This window comes from Nesoenas mayeri, assembly GCF_963082525.1.
Source record: "Nesoenas mayeri genome assembly, chromosome: 5".
NCBI lineage: Eukaryota > Metazoa > Chordata > Aves > Columbiformes > Columbidae > Nesoenas > Nesoenas mayeri.
The window spans coordinates 19,484,491-19,509,775 of NC_137548.1; the positions used below are offsets into that span (position 1 = coordinate 19,484,491).

General features: G+C 40.3%; 1 protein-coding gene across 1 annotated transcript in view; it reads left to right on the forward strand.

Moving 5' to 3' along the window:
- Nucleotides 1–13,199: 13,199 nt before the first annotated feature.
- KCNK10 (potassium two pore domain channel subfamily K member 10) overlaps nucleotides 13,200–25,285 on the forward strand; it is a gene marked incomplete at both ends in the record, with an annotated part of 62,032 nt that continues 49,946 nt past the window's right edge. Inside the window, one exon of the mRNA XM_080345238.1 lies at nucleotides 13,200–13,251. Within this exon, the coding sequence (XP_080201364.1) occupies nucleotides 13,200–13,251 (52 nt within the window). The remainder of the gene's footprint in view (nucleotides 13,252–25,285) is intronic.

Consider the following 25,285-nt stretch of genomic DNA (forward strand, 5'->3'; position numbering starts at 1 on the left):
GGTATTAAAGAATAGAGATTGCAGTAACTAAAGGATTAAGTGGAATTTTAAAGGGGAAAAACTACATAAATGTCATAATTCAGTTGTCTAGACCAGAAGAAATGCTTTATTTTCTAATAGATTTACCTAGTGTGCCACATGGAAATGCTTATTCATAGTAATTAATGAGAAAAAGGATGGAACCAAATTTTTAATATTTCAGTTAATACCAGAAAACTAGGACTCTGATTAGATAAATATAAATGACACAATCTCATTAAATCCAGTGAATCTATTCCTTCTTAGGCCAAGAGGGATCATCTATTATATGTCTACCCAGCCCATGGCAGGCAGACAAGGGAAGGTCAGTGTGACATTTTTTGTGGCACATTCACCTTCTGCACGGCTACTGCAGCATGCTCAGGCTTGCCTAGCAGTGTATTAATCCATGCGTGTGCTAAAACAAATGGGATCCTGTGTGCTGAAGAGCCTTCCTTTAACTTTGCCAAGGTCAAGAGGAGGAGTTCTTGTGGGCAGCTTTAGAATTGCCTACAAAAGACAATATAGATATATTGTGATTTTCCACAGCACTTTGATGTATCTGCATGAAAGTGAAATACAATTTTACTAGAAACAGGCTGAAACTCCCAACTAGAAGAGTTTGAGGGGTTTATTTCACTTTATAAAGGCACTGTAATGACATTGCTTGTGTGGTTTTGCATACTGGAAGATGAAGAATGCAGACTGAGAAAATCTCTTGCATGCTGTATTTCATAAGTAATAGCAATTTTGGTCACGTTGACCACTCATAACTATGTGTGAAAGAAAGAGATGGGCAAGAAAATGACAGGAATCAAAATGGAGGGTGTGAAGTTAAACTGTTGCAATGAAGTCCTCTAAGAATGATTTTTCTGTTGAATCATTAATAGTAAAAAAAATCTTAGGAAGAATTACCGTAAGTATTTTCTGTTATATGGCCTAGGCCTTCCCTTCAGCTAAAAGTAATATTCCGAGGAAAGCATCTGCTACTTACTAAATGTGTATGTTGGTGCTGACATCATAAAACTTCATGAATATCCATGTTCAGATTTACAGAGAACCTGAATTTTACTGTTTTAAAATTTGGTATACAAGTTTAGGGGCTTTTTTCCCCCCTTGCTGCAGACATGCATCAGAAAAGAAAGGGACTTCAGTTTGATGGATGTTTCACAGGCCCAAGCGTCACGATACTCAGGGTCTGTTTATAGCTTTGTCAGTGACTTTTGTGACCTTATGTACACTGGTTCAGGTGCCTGAGTAGGCTGCAGTCTAAATCACCTTAATGTGATTCATGATTGATAGTAAAAATGGATAAAGAGTTAGTGCACTTGCTTGCATTTTTGGGGTGAGTCTTTTTGCACTGTGCTTATCATCAAAAGCAATGGAAATGACATCTGTCCTTTGTATAATAAATATCAAAACTGCAGATTACGTGATACGGGTGAGACTTAAGCAGAGATATATAATACTTCTTCCCCTCCTAGTCCTGTTTTCCTTTAGTTCTGCGTTGTATAACTGATTTGCTTACTCAACATAAATTCAACCCTTCTCAGTATTGGCAATACCTTCCAATTTCTGCCATTCCTACGTCCCATATATTATAAATATGCGCAATTACCTATTTTACAAAACATACTGTGAAAGTATCAAAAGTCTTCCAAGACTGGTCTTCCATGATCATCGCCAGTAATCTCTCTCCAATCCTTGTAGTTTATGTATCAAGAAAACCTGTTTTGTCTCCCTTTTAGCTAAGTGCATTTCAAGAAACTCTCAGGTTCTGTTTGGTTAATAAAACTTATTAGGTTTTGTTGCGTTTACGAATTACCTCCACATGCCCTTGGCTTCTGCTTTCTTGAAAATACATCCTTGAAGAGTGTTGAGGTCAAACTAGCAGGCCTGTCACTACGTGAAAAATTTTTCTCCTTTCTGGATTACAGATACTATGTTCACAATTTTCCAGTTATTTGGTGTCACCTTGAACTTGGTAACTTGGTTATGGCTAGTCATGCTCACCTCCATACAATTATCTTTTGCTTTTTTTTTTCAGTTTTCTCAGAACTGTGGAAGGATTTCTTGAGAAACTTCATTGTGTTGTGAAACTTCACAAGCTCACACTGTCTGATAAGTAAGGACCAGTGTCCTCACCTTTGTCTGTAAAGGACCGACACAACTGGCACACCTGACAACCATGAGGCAACATGCTCTTCACCAAGTACCCAGTCAAATATAAATTAATACCGTGAGTTAGAAAATATTGTCAGACTCTTTCCACCTCAGCAGAAGTTATGGGGAAGGAATTTCTGTTCAATTTACTGGAAGTGTAGTAAATGATTCTTAATGGTGTTTGTTAATCATATCTCTAAGTCTAGGGATTGAGGAGATAGCAATTTAAGACACGTTACTTGATTGATTAAACCCTAATGTAAGTTTTAAATAGCCTCAGTTTTTCCTGGTCTTAACAGCATTAGCTGGTTTTAGGTGGAATAAACTGTCTGAGAAGGATTCTATGATTCTAAGGAAGACGACATGTAAAACAAAGCACTCGTGACTAAAACAAAAAGGAGGTGAAGGCAAGGCACCCGGTGAGACCATTGTCTTTGGATTTGCAGATATGGAGATATATTTTCCTTGTTGCTTTGGAAATGACTGAAGATAAATTGTTTCTTTTATTAGAAGTTGAGATAGTATCAACAATCTTCCATTTACAAAGTACCAATGGGGATGGGGTAGTTCAGACACATCAATTCTGCTCCTTTTTCTTTGTAAGAGAAAATGATTGCCATTTCATTTGCTGAAAAGAGAGCTAGACTGCCTTTTTTTGGCTACTGATAATTTTCTTTTCATTTGAAGATTTCAGTGGCCATTTCTTTTGGATCTCTGTAGGTTTTGAGGATTACATTACTGCTAACGAGCTTATGCTTGCTGTGTTGCGGCTGCTGCACTGTCACTGATCTGAAAACTTGTTTCTCCAAAATAATGAAATGTATAGCTACATTGGTTTACTTTTGTTGGTTCCCATGGCAGCCTCTCCAGCTCTAAAGATGCTATGGGCTGTCAGACTGTTGTGTATCCAATGTTTGCAACAGCTGGATTTCCTCCTACCACTATGTGTGAATCAGAAACAACTGCTAACAAAAGGAAGTTGACTGCCTTTTATTACTAACCCCTGATTAATGAATAATGAATGTCATGGTAGAGGATAAAGTAAGCCAAAAATAGATGTTTGTTTTAGTGATATCATTCCTAAATCCAAAACTGAAATATTATTCATTTTGGAAAATTTCATGACGAACAGCCGCAATCTTAGAGATTTTTCATGCACAAAGCACCTGTCCACTCTATCTCAAACCTGTTGTTTTGTAAACCCCACTTGTTTAAATATCCATCCTAAATCACAGTGAACCAAAACCAAACCAGGTCCTGTCTTCCATGAAGATGCCACACCTCTGAAGCAGAAAAAACATGAGTTTCCTACAAGAAACAAAGAAACAATAGGATCTCAGCCTTTCTGTAGCTTACCTTGAATATATGTCTTTACCTAGTTATGAAAGAAATAAAATGCTTTACAATATTGAAAAACATGGAAAATAATTTTAAAAAGTTTCCTTTGTAAATAAAATTGCAATATATCTTCAATGAATGCATCTTTATTTCATTCAGGTTTTGGCCGCTGCTTTTCAAGACAGCAGAATAAAGATTGAAAAGATAAAGAGAATTTCAGGAGTGAGAAAACAGAAGTTGACATACAAGGTTTATGCAAAGATTTTTAGGGAATAAACTACTGGAATAAGAGGTATATTTTTACCAAGCAATATGAGAGTAACAGATATGTATAAGTCTTGATTCTTATATTACTTCTTTAACAGCAATATTTTTCAGTATATCAGGCTGGCTTCTTACATCATAAAATTACCATTTTTTTCCTGATTAAGTGGCTGGGCTTTGGAAAATCTCATTTTCATTTTTCACTGTATTCAGGACTCTCATGAAATTACATGAGATGCTAGACCATTCTATACACCAATTACCTCATCTGTAAATGGCCATAATAATATTTATTCTAAAAGGTTTCCGTGATTCACTTTTGCTAGCAGAGTGTTTTCAGATACTCAGCTGGAAGATTCTAAAGAAAATACAATTAGCTGTGTTATATTTCTCTTTGAAACAACAAGTACAGGCATTGGCAAAGGCAAGTTATTGATCTATCTAGCAAGGACATGTAATGGCAAACTTCCACACCTGTTTATATATTTAGCAGCATCTAATGGCAGTAGAGTCAAATTTCTGTCAACATTTTTATAACCATAGCTGCTCTGAGTTCCAACTTGACATTCAGAAAACTTGCACCATAGATGTACACATTTGCACTACTTCTGAGCTCTGTGATGGAGTCCATTTTCATCGCTGTCTGTGCAGACAGCTAATTATGATGGCGATCATTCATTCCATTGCCTTTCTTCACCCAAAATTCTCACCAACATAGTTCTGTGCTAAATTATTTTCTTCTTTCATTCCACTAGCGTGGTTATAATACTGTTGGATTGAGTGGTGTGTACTTAAAATGAGATCCACAAGGTACATAGGTGCCTAACTGCCATTTACTCATTCAGTGTTGCTTGCCTAAATACCTTCATGAACTTGTGCTACATTCATTTATAAGTATGGATCAGGACTAGTTGTTTTGGATCCCTGAGTTCTTGAGTGGTCAACTGGAGATGATTTAATGATTTAAACTTTTTCTCAGAATGAATACTCAGCACTGTTTGAAAACTGTTTTTTTTCAAGATGTCTTCAACTGGGTATGGAAAATCACTTGTCACTTTTGAAAGCTTTAGTTGACGGCCTCTGTAGCAAAAATAGTCACTAATCCCCAGTACTCTTTAGTATTTCAAAGAAGTGCTCTAAATGATGTAGAGGTCTTTCCCTTAATAGACAGCCTTGTGAAACTATTTCTTTGTGACAATAGGAAAAAACCAAAAACAAGCAAACAAACAAAAAACAAACCCACAGAGTGCTTATCTGAGTTGTACATGCATTTTGTGGTACAAATTATTTTGATCTGGCTGTTCATCAACCATGTTAAGACACTGGGACTAGAGATAATCCGTGTAGCATTATTTTGTATAGAACTATAAACAGGATCTTTATGGACAAATACAATGTAAAGATGTAAAATATATAAAATGATTTATATTGCTCCTTTTGAAAAGAAGATCCCAAGACTTTCCTATGTTTTGCATACAAAAGTAAATCCAGCTGGTTTAGAGCTGTAAGGATGCATTCCTCAATTACTCCATAAATGGCTTAAAGAATGTGTGCATTCAAAATGTAAACAGATAAAAGAGGCTGGTTGTAGACACTCTGCAACAGTTAGCTTACGAAGTTAATGTATAATACATTTTTCCATTATTCAATATATAAATATGTTATCTCAGTACACTTCCCAGCTCCCATAACCTCTTTACTGCCTTTATATTCCCAGACTACATATAGTCCAGAAGCTTACTAGAATTATATATGGCGACACATTTCTTTCCATGGGTAACAGAATGAAATGCATGTCACCTGTTGGTTTGTAGGCTGTAGCAGATCTTCCAACTGTAAGAAGCCACTGCCTATGGGTTGATTCACAGTGAGCTTCTCACTTTGCTGAGAGTATGTCATGTGTGAATAACACTGCAGTCTCTTGCCATGTTGCATCTAAACTGTTGTAATTCCACTATATCTGCTCCCACAAAATACTATGAAACAGTTAATGAAATGTAGAATATGATAATCAGGGTAGGTGTTGTAGAAGGTGATCCTATGTACTAGGATGGATTCAGTCTTTTTATTGCTTTATTTTTTACCAAGTCCACTAGATTCCACTCACAGCTTTGTATTTGTTTTTCTTGTTCATGACTATATATGTGTGTGTGTGTGTATAGTTGGTGTAGAAACTCAAATTGGGATGTACCTAGTGTTAGGCTACACATCTTGACAAATGCAAGAATAGCTTTTTCCTTGCTATTACATTAAGACATGCAGTTGTAAACTGTTTTCCTGATTGTTATTACAGTACCTGGCACACTGCTCCTATAATTAATGCTAATGTTTTGTAATTTACACTGAGAACATAGCTGAGAACATTGTTACTACAACAGAATAATAATTTATTGTTTCGATTTTACTTGAAATAGCATCCTATTTCAAAGTCATTTTCCCCTGAGAGATCCAGCACTGGAGGTGTCACTGGTGTGCAAGTACAGAGACTCAGGCAGTTCAGCATGTTAGCCTTTCAAACAGTGGCTAAACTATTGGTTGCAAAAGTTACACATCTGTGTGGCTGAAAAGACACATCCTGAGCTACAAAGCTGAGGGAAGGTGCAGGAGAATTCTCGTAGTCAAACTGAATAGGAAGCTTCATTCCTTATTCCACAGCTGCATACTAATATTCCGTATTTTGGGAACAGCTTCTTACTACACAAGCCGTGTGAGAAATATGTTACCTAATTTAGAAAGTAGTAAGGCTCTTCTAAGTACTGTAACAGCAATCATTAATGCAAGAGTTGTAGTCAGCCCTTTAAATGCTCAGTATAGCTTCTTTCTTCCCCTGCAGTTCAGAGTAGAAAAGAAACAGGCATGACTAAAAGCTATAGGAGGACTGGTCACAGTGGATTGTGTCTGTGCCGATTGTTCCTCCCTACTTTAACTTTTCTATAGCTGCATTAATCCTCACATTTAATAGGCTGCTGAGATGATACCCTGCATTAAAAAACACTGACAGGAACAGCTGCAGTTAGGGCCATACTCGATTTTAAGAAATGATGAAAGTTCTCAGTAAAATAGGTTCTAAGACAAGACAATGCTGCTAAGGACAGCATTAAAGTCTTCGGTGTGTATGGCCCCTGACCCTGCCCCACTGGCTGATAAGGCTGCTGTCATATCTGTAGGAAGTAAAGTCAGAGTACAGGATAAACATCGTTCCAGGTAGCTGGATTAGTTCTACTAGTCCTGCAGATTAAGAAGGGAATAGGCAGGCTCTACAGCAATTCATAAAATAATCCAAAGTCTTTGCCTAAGATTCCGACATGTTCTAATTACAAAGCTTTGTAAGTGTATTTCTTACACTTGGAGGCATTAGACAAAAAAGCATTAGAGCTACCAGCATATGCATAAAACCATGCTGTTTGGCCCCATCTTCCTTGATACTGAAGTAGTCCAATTTTATACCACTCCTTGAATGACTCCTATATGTACAGGTGTGGTTTAATGTATTTCCATCATGCATTATACATTTCCATTTATTTATGTCCCATTCGGCCTTCAAGCTGAAGAGCGTGTGTCCCACCTTTTTACCCTTACCCTTTTTATGTCAAGGCCATCTATTCTTCACTCCTTAGTTTGTATCACTGTGGTTGGGGTTTTCCTGTTCCCTTTTTACCTTGTTACTAGCATGGCTGCCTGTATTTCTGTCAATATGTTCCTGACATTGAATGCCCTTCATCTGCTGCCCCTCGTTTTCCCTCTCGGCTGTTTTGTGTGCTGCTCTTCCCCTGAGCCTGCTGCTATGTTCCTTTCCAAAGTCTGCATTGTCACTGCATTGACACTGCATTGCCTTGGCAGGCCAGGTTCTCACATGGGCCAGGAAGCTTACGCACCAGGGAGGCTCAGACCCGGGTTCTCTTGCATCCCCTGTTCCTGGCCCAGGACCAGCCCCCCGGGTCCGCCCGGCCCGGCTGCGGGGAGGCCCGGGAGCGGAACTAGCCAGGGTTCTGAACGGCGTCAGCAGCCTGGGCTGGCTTCGCCTCCACCCTCCCTTAGCGGAGAGAATGTCAAAGAAAAATGGGTATCTCCGAAAGCTAGCCTCCAAATTTCCTGTTTAATATAGAGGAAAGTTATCAACCTGCTAACGTAAAGCATCATGTATCTATCTAGTAAGAAATCTTAAAAAAAATGACACGTGGGAAGAGAATAGTCCTGCTAGAAAATGAAATTGGTGGCTTGTTTTTATTAATCAGGTTTGCTATTTTTGTCAGATATCAGCTTTTGATCTTATGAGGATTCTTCAGGGACATCATGGAAAAAACTAAGAACCAGATTGTAATTCTCCCATGACTATGATTCAGGAGTGATTGTACTGAAGTCAAATTAAACTAATGTGAAAGAGATGTAAGTGGGTTCAGACAGAGACTCAATACTATGTAGCTTGAGTTAATACTTTTTTACATGCCAGATCTTAACTGAAAAAAATGCTACATTATCGTATTACACTAATACTGTGCATGTACTGTACTTTTTCAGATAGAATAACAAAGTGAGGTAAACTACTGTACTGTAGTTCTTGCTGGCCATACAAAAGGACTGATATAGCAGGTGTCTGAAATATGGAGTCTGGCTAATGAGGAATGGCTACCAGAAAAGAACTGAGGATGAAGAAGATAATTACAAACTGTGAACCAGGTACCCCCTCTCCTCTCCTGGTGTTTAGAGGGTAGATGCTTAAAGTGGGTCTGAGGATATGAATGATGTGTAAGGATATGAGAGGCAAGATGCATAGTGTATTCTGTTCAGTGTCACTGACCAAAGGAACCTGCAGACGGTCTGTGGTAACTCAAACAGGTCAGATCTGAGAAGATAGCATCATGACAAAGGTTGGTACTGAGGTGTAGTTGCCTCAGGTAGACTCAATGGTTTCATTGAAACCATTTCTGCCAATAAACAAATTTTCTATTCTGTGGATTAATCCCTGAATGAATAAAGACACAGCACTGCATCCTATGACTTTAAAAGTGCTAAGAAACTGCATGCAGTGGAAGACAATAAAAATAGTAAGCTGCTTTTCCTTACATGGTATATAGTAGTCCTGATTCTTAGTTAACTTGATTCCTAACTATACTAAAGTTTCTGAAAACCATCTGAAAAAAAGGCCTTCAGGTTGTCCTAGAGAGAAGGCTTTAATTGTCCTCCTAGACAAAAGGCTTCCTAGAGAGTAAAGAAGTTATAAAAGGATTCTGCGCTGGATCCTGTCCAAATTCTTAGTACTGAAGGATGGGTCAATAGAATATAAAGAACAGGATGCACTTCACTTGGGTTATTCTCTGTCTCTCTTGGTCTGAGTGTAAATACCAAAAGTCCTGTGGTGATGAACTGAATGAAGAATGAACTTCACAATCAGAAATACCAGATTTCAAACAACCATATAGTTCACCATAAACTGAATAGTTATATAAACAAATGAGCATCTTGCAAAGTGATGACACAAAGACTTTCTAGACTTCATCTAACCATGTCTCATCTCTTCAATGCATTCAAAAAATAGAACATACAAGTTACAGATGATTTCTGTCTACACTTGATGCATTTTTCCATTTCTACTCACTGGATTTAAGTCGGTATAAGAACTATTTATTTATCTATTTTGCTGTGTCTTTCTTTGAGTTACATCAGAACAGCTTCTAAGTCACTCATGCCATATTATTAATGAACGGTAAAAGGGCAGTTAGCATTTTATTTTTTCTTTCAGTGAGATTGCTTGTATTAGAAAGCCTCTTGTCTATTTTGTTGTGACTGTCACAGGCCCAGTCCTCTAAGGTGCTTATTCTCATCTAATACCAACTCGGAGGACATTAAGTCTGAACAACAAACCGTAAATGAAAAGGCAGACCAGTTTGATAAACTACTGATATGAAGTTGTATCCTGGAAATTCTTAGGCAGGTACTAAAGTAGATTGATCATAGTATATTTAGTTTTTTCTCTTGGTGATCTTTCAGTTAAATATTAAACATTACTGAATCCATTTAATTTATAAAAGTTGACAGAGTAACAGCTTGAAACACTATAGCTTCAAGGCACTAGTTCTCCCTATTATGAGAATTCAACATCACTGAGGGGTGAAAGGCCTTTTATTTGCATAAGATAACAGTTACGTTTCTATGCAACAGCTGTGCTGTCAGAGAAAGATGCGCTCATTGTGCCAAATCCATCTCTGGAGTAACCCTATTGATTTCAAATGAGTTACTTTGGGAATAAATTTGTCCACTAGATAAAACTGCAGGTCTGAGGCATCGAAATAATTGAGCAAGATTTGCATGAACACAACATGGTAAAAAATTGCGAAACAATTACATGATGTCATGCATTTATGTACCTGACAGATCACAACTGATTTGCCATAAGGTTTTTAACTTTTTGATACTATGGGAACATTAAGATGATACAAGAAACAGGAATACGGTATTGTGTCATTATTCTCTACTTAATGTTACTATAAGTCAAATATGAGATGTCCCTCTAAGATCAGTTTAATAACAGAGGATTCATATGGCCACATGAAAATTCCTCTTCTTTAGACAGTAACAATCAGAATCTGCTTCTGGTAATGAAGTGCCTAAAGATTTCACCTCTAGGCTACAGACTTCCTGTGTATGTTAGCAGGAATTTATTGCTGTTGGCCTTTTAGTAACCTGTTTGATGTTTGGTGATCTTAGGTGAGCTCTCAGTGAACAGGTGTCTGTGGCACAATACTAACCTCATCAGTGAACAGTTACGGCACAAAGACAAAGTAGTGCTTGTGTGAGGGTGACTGAGCTCCAAATCACAATTGGGTCAGTTTTTCCCAGTAATGTACAAGGAAGATGCCAGTAAACTCGCATCTGTTTTGAATGCAAAGGAAAAGTTATAGACATGCATATATAGGTGATATATTTGTGTGTATAAATATGTAAGTAGTTTTTTATTGATACGTATTTGATAAGTGATCTTTTGTGGGGCTCAGAAGCCTTCTTTGAAGCCTTTTTGGTTATTAGAATATTGAAAAGATTTCCTAATCATGATTCAAGTCATCTCACAGTACAATTAGCAAAGCCTACTCTCACTTTTGTTTCCATTCAGTTTGCAGAAGTAACGTCAACGGGAATCCCGAAGCCTATTCAGAATGCATCGTGGTTTGCTTGCAAAGGAAATACCTTGTGCTCCTGATGTCATCATTGCAATACTTTCAAATTCAAGTCTGACTGAGCAGGCTCATTATCATTCTCACCATGTCCCCTCTTAGAGCAGCCTCTCCCGCCTCCTCCTGTACAGCACAAAACAAGAGCCACAGGGGCGCTTGGATTAGGCAAAGAAGAGACAGCGAGCACCTCCCCCCAAGAAAACTTGCTGCACTACTTCCATCTAGTTCCTTCAAACCATATTGCTTTCCAGGACCTCGCACACCACCACTAAATGAAGGCGGTGGATTCACAAATGTTGATTTCCCCGTCCAGTTTAGGACTGAACAAAGACTGGAGACAGGCGTGAACATGTCTATTTATTTAGCTTCCTGAATATGGATATGAAAAGAGTGTGCCAGCCTCCACAATAAGAGTTTCTGGAGGAGAGCCACACATTTCAGACTGGGTTTTTGCTGTTGTTGTTGTTTTTTTTTTTCACCTGGGTAGATGTATCTCTTTGGTTAACTAGCATCTGAGCAACAGATAGAAAGGCAAGACAGAGAGGGTAGTTGCACAAAAAAAAAGTACGAGGCAAAAAGCAAGGGACAAATTGTCTCAGGCACCAAGTCCAGCCACAACCATGTGTCTTGAAAATTCAGAAGATCATGGCTATGGACCTCAGCAGTGATTCTGTCTCTGACCCACGACCCATGTGAATTTGTGGATCTCTCCCCTAAACCATCCCCAGCCAATGATCCCCTTCACACAAGGAGCTGATCTCCACTGTGGAAGAGAGGAGGCAGGACAGGGTTAACCTCGCACAGTGTTCCTTCAGGCCCCTAGAGGGGCTCGGGTTTTGTCTTGCCGGCTAAGGGAGGGGAGCTGGGGCATACACTGTAACTGGAACTGGAGACCTTCCTGGTGCTACCACCCTGCTCTGGGTCTGATGGAAAGCCTGGAGCAGGAAAAGAATGCAGAATTGGCAAACCGCGAGGGTCTGGTAATTGCACGAGGTAAAGCCAAATGTCCCCTCCTAGCCCTCCCACCCCCTCCCCGCAGCCTGGCCACATCTTTCAGCTCCGCCGTGCCAGCCTTTGCCTTGATGCCAGGTGTCTGACCCCGTCCACAGCGCGGACAGAAAGGGGCGCAGGAGTGCCCTGGCTTTCGGGCTGCTCGGTCCTGGTCCCCCGGAGCCTGCGGGGGCTCGGGCGATCGCCTGCCCTTCCCCTCCCCCTGCGCTGCAGAGCCTCTGGATGCTGCCGTACTCCTGCCATGTGCTGCTGCCGCTGCTCGTAGCTTACGCGAGCGTGTCTCCGGCTGCAAACTCCACCAAACAAGCCTGCATCCTCCTCCGGGAAAAGATACCTAGTAAGTACCAGCCGGAGCCGCCCCCGCCCTAGGGCACCCCGCCGCCGCCTCGTACAAAGGGACTCGCAGCCTCTTCCCCTCGCTTCCTCACCCCACCCTCTCTTAAAGCCAGTGCAGAGAGGGGCTCCGTGAATTCCCTCCAAAGCTATAGGGTGGCTCCCTCCTCTTCCTCCTCCTCCGTCTTGTTTTCCTACTCCGGCTCTCCCCGACGAGCCAGGCTGCTGGTGCATTCATTCAGACGAGGGTGGTCCCCAGCCTCGCCCCAGCCATGCCGCTGCAGCTCACTGCCTATGGCTGACTTTTGTTACCCCTGTAGTGCCCGGGGCTGAACTGAGGTGGGCTCATTTCTGGGGGGTGGCTGAGCATGTGTGCGTGTGGGAGGTGTCCTGGGGGCGTGCGGGGGGGCTGGCCGACTCCCCCATCTCTGCAAGGCTGCGGGCTCGCCAGCCCGGGTGCCCCGTCAGGTGGGCGCAGCAGAGGGGCCGGGCTGCAGCGAGGACCCCGCCACCCTGACATCTGCAGGTGGAGCGGGCGAACCAGCTGCGGAGCCTCCCCAGGAGCCAGCAGCATCCTGGATCCGCTGCTCTGCTCAGCTCAGCCGGCTCCTTTCCCGCTCCTCCCCAGACCCTCCCTGGTCCTCACTCCATCCCTTCTTCCCCTTTCTCTGCTGGGGTGCCTGCACCCCTCAGTCACCTCGTCGGTACAAACCCTCCACTCCCCGCCTCTCCCCACCTTCTTTGATTTATTTGTGTATTTCTTTCCTTGGCAACCACCAGTTCCCCTCAGACAAACAGCGCAGGCTCCCTATAATTTGAAATTAATTTGTTTGACTGCAGCACTGAGACAGGAAGGTTGGGAATTTATTTAATTGTTTTTCCTCCCTGTGCAAAAAGGAAGCGATGAAATTTCCAATCGAGACTCCAAGAAAACAGGTGAACTGGGATCCTCAAGGTTGGTGATTCTCTATTACTATCATTACTATAATAATAACAGTTATTATTATTCCTTGTGCCTAGTGACTCGTAGGAGACTATTTGACTCCAAATGGGAGGAGACGTATGATGCTCGTCTGCTGCCCATGTGCGTTGCTCAGTCTTTCTTGTTCCATCCTAACAGTGCATTAGAAAATGCTCCTCAGATGTGGAGTTGGGTGGGTGTATGGGTAAAACCTCTTGTAGGTGTAAGTTTTCTAGTTCTATATTTGATACCTCTCTTTGCTCCCCTCCCTTTTTCCTGAGTATTTCCATGGCAAACTTGCCTGGGATGGCAGTGATCTCTGGCTCACAGCATTGTTTGTTTTATCTGTGGCTCCTTTGTTGTTTCTAGTGATCATTGTCTCTGCTAAATGGGTGGTACAGGAGTGGACACAGATGTGACTGCTTGCTCAGGGCTCCTTGGTGGAAAATGTATGTTGTTAAGTAACTGGAGCAAAATGCTACTGCAATATAAGCCATAGTGTGGATGGTATAAAAAGACACATTATTTAATGGAGCCCAAAGGGACCTTTAGACTCTTTACTCTGTCCTGTTAACAATTGGTCAGCCCAAGTGAATAGTTTGATTAACCCTATAGTTAGGTTTGGAGTCTGTCTTGGGGAGTGTGCTTGTGTGATGGTGGAAGATTTACGCCAGTGCAGTGGTTTTCAATAAAATGATCCAAGTGGTGTTTTAAAATAAATCATAATGAAATGCTCTTTTTTCTTGGCATGGAGAGGAGGTTCATATGCAACCTACAGAAGAAGTGACTGAAAAAACCCTACTGGTAATTTGTATACTGGTGTGTCGTATTTCTGTGCATCAGTACAGGAGCAGAGCAACTTGAAGCCTTATGCTCAGGTTTGCAGCAGAACCGCTGGCAGCCAGTCGCTGTACAGCAGTGCGTGCAGGAAGTATGAAGTGATTGCCTGGGCTTTGATTATTCACCTTTATTCCGCAGGTTTGGTTTTAGTGGCCAGTTTGTCTGTCATCCTCTGTGTCTTCATGTCTGCAAATGAAACGTTAGAAACAGTTTCCCTTGGTGTAGGAGGAACACAGCAGAATAGACATCTTTCTGCTGAGCAGATCTGATATGCTGTTTGAGTAGTATACACAATTAAGCTTTAGTTTAAGCATTACTACATCTTTAATTAGATGAAGACTGAAATCAACCTCCTCCACCCTTAGCTTCGTAATGAACAAATGGATTGTAGTGCTACAAGAGATTTTATTATTTTAATAACAGCATATTCCTTATCCTATGGTCAAAATTCTGTATGGTTAAAACTTGCTCTTCCCAGGTGCTTTGCTAAATTTGTGTTTGCTGTTGCTTCATTTTGTATATTGCAAAATGCCTTTTGCTGCAAAAAACCCCTTTCCCCTCCTCCCCTGACAAGGCAAGCGGGAGGCTGTACCCATGGCATTCTGTATGCAGCTCCTTTGCTTGGCAGTTGGCTTTAAAGCATGTGGATTCAACAGGTGGTTGGTCACAATTTACTAATGTTTCCAAAACTGTAGAGTACCTGAACAGATAAAAGACCATAAACCCAGCAGGTTTCCTTTCTGCCAAGCTGAATCCCTGCTAAGGACTGCAGAATCCTACCTGTTATTACCCCTCAGTTTATTGACTTCGTTAACCAGGCAGCAAGGATGCTAATTGTATAGCCAGGAAGGAAGCAAAAAATGTTAATTTCTAATTCTCCAAGGGACTCAGGAAATAGATGAAAATTGATGGAATGGAAAAAGGCAAAGTGGTAAGGAAAAGTTGTCTAAGACCCAATCCTTTACCCATTACAGGAATAATGCAATGGCATCGTACTCACACAGTCCCACTGAAGAATTAGTGATATGGGTCTGAAACAGGGTAGATCAGAATTCCATTCTTTTGTAAACAAAAAATTATTTATGTAAATATAAATGTTAGCAAAGATCTACACAAAATCACCTAGAGCCCTAAAGTTATTTTGATTTACAGTCACATATGTAGTCAGTTCTCTGCACGCATATGTGAAGAATGTTGTTAAGTGTTCCATCCTATGTGATATTCTTGGAGTTAAGCACTGAAGCAGCCTTTCTCACATATAAGGATCAACATGTCAAACACTGGCGGTGCAAGAATACAGAGAGTCCTAAGTATTAAAAGCAGAGCTCATGTCCACTTAATGTTTACACTCAAATACCAGGCTCATTTCAGTGCGTATTGTGTGATCGTGCCCTGTTGCAGTCATCAGACAGAGAATGTGCAGTTTCCACAGTTTTGTCTAGTAGGAATTGTGCTAACTTGTACTAACTGTACTTGAAATATATCAACTGATGTTCCTGGCAAGCAAGCTAGCACTCCAAGGATGTAAGTGACAGCTATGGTATCTCAAAGATTGTTTAGATCTGATTATTCCAGGCAATATTTTCTAGAAACTATGCACATTCCTAAAGCCCAGGGCTCTTGCTGTGGAGATATGGCTGGCTTGGGACTGATGATATTGCTGGTTTAAACCCAGGTCAGAATGATAGTCACTGAAAAGAATTGATGCTCAGACTCCTAATGCTGACTGAACTATAAATATTTACATACATAAATAGATTAGAGTCTACTGGTAACTTCCATCTGGCATAAAACTGGTATTCTCAGTTTGCACCAGCAAAGATCAATATATCATAGGAAGATTTCATGGAGAGAACAAGTTTAGAAGAATAGAATTGACATGAGGGATGGTGTCTGACAGACAGCTAATCGGACACTGATGTCTCAGCCATTAAACTGGAATAAACAGGGCATGGAGATTAAACTGTGCTTTTATCCTGTCATGTAGTATCTTCCCTGGCCTTGGGTAGGGAGCATACCTGCGCGTTCCCTGCAAATGCTGAGTGTGTCTTCTAGATAAACCAAATATTTCATAAACCTGGAACCACACAGGGTTCAGATTCCCCAAGTCAAGTCCCCTACTAGTCCAAGCAATCAAACTATATGATCCCATTAATAAACACATCAAACTCCATCCCAAAAGTCCCTAACATTCCAATGTGAAATATGTCATAGAATCTCATATATATTGATTAAAAAACATACTGTTCATATACAGTGAGTGAATAGGGTAATAAATGAGTAAAAAACCCAAGCAGGCACCTCAAGAGTATATTTGTTTTAGGGACAGTTGGATGCATTGATTAAGGAGGGGTACAGGGTCTCATACTATCTGGCCTCTCATTTAAAAAAAAACAACAAAAAACCTGTGTTATTGGTGGAATCAGCCTGAATTTACACTATCATAAAACATTTGATCTACCTATCACTGATTTTTGCTTCTTCCATTTGGTACAATTCAGGTAATGTGATACTAACTGAAATGAGTGAAAGACCACATTTTTAGTTTCATACTCTCATACTTTCCCATTTAAACTTTTCAGAATATAAGGTTGGGTTTATAGCAGCAGATGAATGCATTAATTTGTGTAATTGTTCTCATCTCTCCTCTTTCCAACATTCCTCCTGCTGTTTGTTCCACCCACCTGTTCTCTGTGCTTAAATTGGCTTATAAACTCTTTGCACATATATTTTTATACAGTGTATAAATCACAGTGAATACCTCATCCTAACTGAGATATCTGGATGTTACAGCAATACAATTGTTTTTTATCTACTAATTATCTGCTTAAAATGGCCATTTCTTTGTAGAAAGGAAAGGTAGATGAGGCACTTTTCAGTATACTCAGATATTATCCCTGGGAATCACTATTGAAAGATGATGGTGAGAAGTGCTTTCCAAGGGAAGGATGGCCATCTTCATGGTGGCAGGCAGAAAATGGAGTTCAGTCTCATTCTGTCCTTTGTGCCTTCAGTTTTTTGCTGTCATTGCAGTGATACAGATTGTCAATGCCTTTTGAATTTCCAGATAGATCTTCATCTCTATATTGACCTTTTGGAACTCTAAAGTTTTGATACAAGTTCCCACGTCCTTTCACAAAGCCATTGTTTGTGTAGGATGACTTTCTGCAGCTTGGAACCCTAAAATCATGCATTTATTATCATCTTTACATTTAGCATGGGAGTTAGTGCTCTATGGGGAAATCAGGCTGTGGTTGTGAGTCTGGAGTTCCTCTTCAGATTTTGCCACTGACTTACTGATTACCCTTCAGTAAGCCACTTACACTTTCTTTTCCACCTTTTTTCCCTGACTGCAAAAAGAGAATATTAATACTTCCCTAATGCACAAGGGTGTTGTGAAATATAATTAACTTGTTTAGAGCAATCTAAGATCTGCTATTGAAAGAAGAGCATATGTATTGCAATCAAATGCTAAAACAATTAGGAGGGAGCAAAACAGCCTGTCATCGTACACAGATCACATCAATTAAGAAATAAGGTTATCTCTGCACTTTGCAACTAGTATTACCTGCACTTCTTTGCAGACACTGAAGGCTCAATTGAGTTTCCCATTAGAGGTATCTAGAGACCCTTGATATTCCCCAGCTGCTGCTCCAGAGGGGCTCAAGTCTTCCATAAATCCTGTGTCACCTGCCATAGGATTTCTCGCTTCAGCTGAGACACCTCAAGTAGCACTGGACACCTATATGTGGGAAAGCTGAGCTGAGTCCCAAATGATTTCATGCAGATACCAGGATTGGATCATCCCTTGATGACTATTGGAAAAAATCTTCAGCATCCTCTACTCAGTATAAATTAAACTGACACTGCCTGCAGAGTCTTACAAACTGCTGACGTTCTTTCTTTTCCTATCCATTTGTTCAAAGAGACTGATGCAGAAGGTAGACTTGATTAGATGATTAGAATGAGGGTGTCAATTTCTGTCCTTTGTTTTCAAGAAATATATGAAAATAAGTGAGGTGAAACTGTGGGCTAGACAATATCTTTCTGCACTATGAAGTCAGTTTTTAGTAGCTCGTATAAGAAGACTGCTATGGAAGGCTGTGATCTGCTGAAAAGTAGCTCTGATCCCACCAAATGACCCATGCTCAGCAGAGTACTGATCATGTGCTACTTGTATTACTGACCCATCGGATAGACCAGGACTCTGCTGTGCCTAATAAGCATGGGTTGCAGAACAACTGTGAGGATTTTATTCTGAAGCCAGATTTGAAGGAGAATAGAAACTGGATAAACAGGAAGACACTCCTGGAAGTGCATGGTATATAGACACAATAATGAAAAATACGGTAAGGTGGAAAATTTGAAGAGTTTGGAAAACAAATAAAAGAAAACGAAGAAATCAGAACTTTACAAAAGGCCATGTTGAGGTTGCAAGAGAGGCAGATAAATACTGTGGACCCTAATGTGGAAAGACATAGGAAGATCCGACAGAATTAGCAGAAGAGGAAAAAGACAGTGGAGAGCTATTGGTTTCATCATCATCATCTTTAGGATGCCCTGGAAAAGGAAACAATAAGGATTCAGAAATTTAAAATTAGTAATAAAAAGTGGCAGAGTGGAAGACTGGACAGCAGCTTTCTTAGTAATAGCGAGGAAAGACTGAACTCCAGTCAAGCTAAGGAAGATGAAGGGCAGATAGGGTATCATTAAGATGTCATCGATAGTGTGAGAAAAGGAGAATGAAAAGAATCAAAGGCAGTATGAAGCTGTAAATCTAAGACAGGGAGGTGCAGTAGAATTGTCAGCTGTAGGAGAAGCTAAGACAGAATTATTATTTCAGTGAAGAATATCAATGCTATTTTTTCTACATTTGTGGAAGAGTAATCCATTAATAGGCTTTTGGACTGAACAGTCCCTTGGGCAACTCTTGAAAACTGATGCTACCTGAAGTGATGGAGTTTGCTTTTGGGAGAAAGATACATGATATCAGCTGTAATTGGGTAGGCTGTGGTTCAGCTTTTGGCATCTGTGTGGATTTCTGTAGCTTCAGACAGAAGAGTGCATATATATGGTGATACAGTTTAGTTCTTACTGTCTTGATTTAATCCAGAGCTATGAATTTTACCACTCACTTCAGCATGAGCAACATTAGATTCTTCATTTTTAAAGTATCAGACCTATGTTGTCCCCACAAGCTTTACTGAGTTAAAAGTAAAGTGGTGCCAGAAATCACTGGGAGAAGAGGGGCCCTGGGTGCTGTGTTGTAAATAGGGTGAGCACCTGGAGTGAAATGAAGAGGGGACAATGAGGAGGTCAGGATAAGAAAAGGGTCACAGACACACTGGGATTCAACATAGAATATTTCAGAACTCAGTCTGATGAGAATGCCTGACCTTTATTTTGTAATAATTTCAGTGTAACAGCAAAAGGCAAAGCAGAGAATATGAAGGCTGAACAGTGCTCTGTTTTTTACAGAATTTTAATGTAAAAGAAGTGACATTCAGGAAAATCCTAAATACTGCCTTTTTAATACCTTTTTTATAGGAATGACTCTCCTTTATTTTCTGTAAGAAACTGAAAACTTCCTGGGACCTCACCTTTGTCAGACAGGCTGTTCATATTCTACTTCCTGAGACACTGCTTATGCTTCTATTGTTTGTCTGTAAAGCATGTATATAAAAAACCCCATTTTAACTTTAGTGGAAAACGTGCTCTAAGATGAACCCACTGATCTTCATAAATAACCTACCATGCAGTTCTCACCGGTTACCCAAATGAGATAAACCAAATGAGAACAGCATATATCATATACCCTTGTACTTCAGGATGGTAGTACCAATCCTCTTTAGTCCATGGAGCATTATTATTCTCCCAGCATACTTTCTGAGCTGCTTTTCACAGTTATAATCAAACATTAAGTCAAATTATTTAAACAAAATGATATTTCAGAAGTGAACTATGAATCTCTTACCGTGTTAATGAACCACAGAATTTAGGGAATATTTCCTTGGTCTGGGAATGCTGAGACCAATAATTCAGATTTCTTCTTTTTCTTTAACTGCTAATACAGTTCTTATGCTATTACAAATCTTATTATTGGCAAAGTGTTCCAAATGCGTGCTTTACTGTGTGTTATTCAGATGTCCCAAAATATAAGCATAGGAGATCACTGGTAAGATTTTGAGGTTCGACTGGAAATTTCAGTGTGGGCATATCTTGGTGTTGGAAATGGAAATGAAAGTCAGTAAGGAGATAGAATCTTTCATTAAAAACCTGTATAGAGGGGGAAAAAAAAAAGGTGGAAGACAATACACAAGCCTGGCTTAATTTTATTTTTCTATTTTTAAAATGTTAGTGGAACATCCTGCTGAAAGCTGGAGTTGTGACAAGGGACATGACATATAAAATATATGAAAGGGATTGAAACTTGTTACACTTAGGATCTGGTGTCCTGAGTAGGGGTAAGTGATCAGCTGCAAAGTCTGGGTGTGTGTTCAGTTTTTCTTAGAAGTCCAGACACAGTTAGGTCTAGTATTTTGTTTGAGTTTGCTGTTTAAGAGAACCTAACAAGGAGAGACAAAGGAAAGCTGCTTCAGGTAATGTAGATTACAAAAGAATGGACCCAAAGTGTGAGTGTCCAATCTGCTTCTGGCAGTGCAGAACTTGCAGAATGAAAAGAGTGTACCTGTGGTAAGGCTGAAAATGATCTGAAAAAAAAAATAAAAAGAGTGGACATGAAGACAAGTTTGGCTGCCTCCAACTGGAATTCACTGTTTTCAAGCACATGATGTTCTTCCTGCCTATTAGAAGGAAACATGTAACCTAGGGCATATTTTAAAAAAATGAAGTAAATTTATGTTCTGTGTTGGTTCCTCAGGTGTGTATCAGGGTCTTCCTCTGTGAGCAAAAACTAAAACACAGTATAAATAATCTTATGGACATATTACAAAATATTTTCATCTCATGAAGTGTCTTTAATAGATGATGATCTGTTTATTTGGCTAGTCCTTCATTGGAGAAGCATGCTTACATTTCTTCCATTTGTTCTTCAATTCTGCCCCCAGAGAGATGCATTCAATAGATCTTTAAATTGCTTCAGTTCTCTGTCTTTCTGATAACCCATAGATTATGCATGACCGTGTGACTGTTGTTTGCTGTAGACAATTGACTGTTTAACTAGTAGGGAATAACAAAAGTTAACACCCTAAAACCATCTTACAAAGCAGTACAAGTTATTTTGGTATCACTATCCAACAGTATCATCACAGTGCTTTAAGTATCAGGCTTTGAGTATCTAGATTTGTTAGAGCCATATGTTCGTATCTCAGCAGGACTGACTCATCTTTTCTTCCCTAGGAAGAAAAGACAACATGTTGCTGACTTTACTGGATGAGGATTTTGGATTTTGGCACCTTAAACTTGTGCCACTGAGATTCTTAAGATTCAGTGATATGCTGTTCAAGGGTGCTTGAATTATTTCTTTCTTACCCAACACTGTGATATAATAGGACTGGCATGATGTGCAAACAGCAAATAAATACTGACAGCTTGTCTGGGGCTTTTATGCTCTCAAATTTCAGCTTTCCATTTTAGAGAAACAAAAGGCAGTCACTAGCTGCTATGTGTGAAAAACCTCAATGATGGAAGAATTATAAAAGAAATGGTAGTGCAGAAACTCCCAGATGAAATGAAAGAAGCAGCTCACACATCTCAAAGACATTCCTCTAGGTTAACTCTGATCCATCGCCGATTACTTAAATGTTAAGACTGCCAAATTTAAATTGCACAAGAAAGGGTTGTGCAGAGAAGCCTTGTGTAGCAGCCATCATGTCAGCTACAGAAACAACACCAGAGCCTCTTTATGATGCCACAGCCACTGTATTAATTTGCCTTCATGAGAAGCAGAGTTCATTACCGGCTTACAATGACATGTAACCTTGCAACTGATGCAAGATATCTGACCCTTACCACGTGATGAAAGATACACTTTTATAGCTGTTGCCCAGAAAATTTGAGAAATTATCACCTAATTAAAGTGGTAGATCATTACTGAGATTTGCTTTAATTCAGAGTATTTTCCTGTAAATTCCAGTCATTAGCCAGATTGGGGAAAACACCACTAGACTGATACAGAAATTCTTAATTCTTGTTTTTACAGAGGAGCATCAGTTTGAGCTCTGTAGGTAGGGTCAGTAATGTGCAGACACAATCCTAAGGATGACCCAAGAAATCTTTGAAGGGGAAGAATTAGTGCTGACTCTATTCTTACTTGGGGGTCAGAGTTCACATTGTGTGCGTTTTCTGGCCTTACTCCTATGTGGAAGGTCTACTCCACATAGTCTACTTTTGGCTTTTAACCTAAGAGAGTCCTGTAGGAGATACTGTACTGCCCTGGCTGAGCAATGTATTGTCTCTCAGTTCCAGTCTGCAATGTCATCAATGGTGCTGCTGAAGTCCCCTTTGTGTGACTGAGGTGATCAAAAGATTCTGTCACTCCACTGTTAGGTGGTACCCGTGGCAGACACCAGCATCAATCACATTTCACATGTAGAGTAGATCCTGCTACGAAGATCAGCATGAGGCCTTGCTTTGGTTTTGTCTCCCCACTTGCTTGGCTTACCACTAGGTTTCTGTCAGTAAGAATGTACACAGGCCTTCTTAGGCTAAATTGTTGCAAGGCTTAGGTTTCCATCAGTGGTTGGTCTGGCCATAAGACCATTAGCTGAATTTCTTTTGTGAATCATAGAGATAGGATATTTGTAAGATCCCAGTCCAGCTGCTCTAGAAGCAGCACACCAACTAAAACTACATGATCATATGAGCACTTTGAAGCAGAACTTCAAGTCCTGTGGTGGGCAGTTCAGGCTCCTCTTAAATGTTACTGGAATCCAGGGATACGTTCTGGTGAGGAAAATGTAATTGACCCGTTTAGTCCAATAGCATGTCATGGTGCAATGATTTTTTTGTTTGTTTTTGTTTGTTTGTTTGTTTTAATGGATAAGCAGCAGCTTCAACCTGTTTGTTGTTCATTGAAGGGTGAAGTCTGCAGAGAACCAGAGAGTAGCTATTTATTCCTCGGTGCTTGTACTCAAGACTTGTGACATTCTCACAAGAAAGCAGTGTTTCTAGCCATTACCTAATAAGGATAAACAATGGAATGCTCCTCTCTTCTGACAGGAACTCTTTTTAGCGAAGTCATGTCTAAACCCCAAGATCTGGAGCCAAAAGCACTTGCTTCCTGTTTGGCTTTTGACAGAGCAGACACCTGCATGAACTAGTACTCCCAATTTTAGCAAGAGCAAGAAATACTAATCTAATGTTAGGGAAACATTCTTTTATCAGGGAAGTAGTTTTTTTAGTTTTATTTCAGAAAGGGAAAGGTGAGAATTTCTCTTGGGTTTCTCTGTAGTCAGTTTCTCTATAAATAGCTTCATAAACCCGATGATAGCACTGCTGCCAGTGAGTGTGTTGGAACAAACACAGTCACTGATCTTGAAGCAGGAGGGCTCCTTATTTGGGACTTTCCCCTGGCAATCACTTCTACTGTCCCCTCAACATTTCCTACTCCTCACTGTAATGCTCTTCTGCTCTGTTTTCCGTTTTCCAGTACCTGGAGTTCATTGGCGAGTCCTGTCACATGTGAACATGTGCTTGGCTCCTTGCTCTGGGCTCAAGTGTCAGAGGCAGTGGGGAGGGCAGCGGAGTGCCAGGTCCCGACAAGAGGAACTGAGCAGTGAGTTACGAGTCTGCTGCCTCCCACGCTGCCAGCGCGGCTGGAGAGGAGTGAGGGACAAGAGCAGATGGATGGATTTGGAGGAGGGCAGGGTGGAAGAGAGGTCAGGAGAAAGAGAAAGCAAACCAAGGGAAACAAAATTCGAACTGCCCTCCAGCAGTGTACAATCTCACTCCAGCACAAGACAAATCTCCCTCAAGTATCCGTCTCGACTTGGCAGCTCTGTAAGTAGTGCTACAAATGGTGTCAGTAGCAGTGCATCTTCATGTTAGTGCCAGTAAGTGTTAGATAGGAACTGCTTGAGGACTGCTGTCCTGAAGCCAGTCCAGAAAGAAAAAAACGAAGATGCTTTCAGCTGTTCCTGGAGTTCATGTCCTGTCTTAGCACATCCATTCTTTCGACCAGTGAACTGTCACGTATGCTTTAGAAAAGTTCAGTGCCTGGCAGAGGGAGGAGGGAGGGGAAGATATCCCAGCATCCCATGACCGTGACTTTTGCTGAGACTTTTTAATGTCAATGGATAAGTTCTGGCTGATACCTGCACAAGCCAGCCTGGGGCTTCCTCTTGTTTCCCTGCCATTTGCACAGCCTCAGTAGGCAGGATCTCTGAGACTGTGACTGCAGGAGAATAACTTTTGGGAAGTCCATTTTAGGTTCATGGGCAGGCTCTGACTGTGGTTCTGACAGCAGAGAGGCTGGGTCAGAATCTGGAAGTTCTTGTAAATGATGAGCAAGAGCAGCTTACACATGGGTACCATTATTTTTCCTGGATGACCAACAAAAGAAAGGAGTGTGATTTATGGCTATCTATTAATCTTATAACACACAGGCGAGCATTTTGTCACGTGTAGTGGAAAAGAGCATGTCCCCTAAAAGAACTTGAAGATTTGCTAATACATTGGTGACAAATCATTGCACTTGTTTGATGTACATATGAAAAAGACCTTGTTTTAATCAACTTTTGAAAGTACTCTTGAATATAATTAATTGCCTAACATCTCTGTGGCAGTGTTTACTTGAGACAAACTGTGAACACATACAGTATTGTTTTTCCTCAATGTCACAGGGGTTTATGTATTATTTGTGAAATGCTTTGAGATATTTAGATAATCATGAAAGATTATTACAGACTTGGCACAACTGATGCAAAGAGGAATGCTGAGCTGTGTTTAGCTGTTTTACATAGAAGGGGAGGGAAGGGATTTCAAGAGCATTTTCCTGCTGTGAGTCAGGACTAGAATATCAAGATGAATTATTTTGATTTTTTTTTTTTTAATATCCTTAACATTTCACCGATTTGTTTACAGATTCTGGATGACAAATACAACCCTACAACATTAGGCTGTTTTTCTTTGTTACCCTTCACTTATAGCTTTTCTTCTTGGGTCCATAGGAGTATGCAGGGCACAAATTGAAAACACTGATCTAAATGATTTCTGGCAGATGATTTTG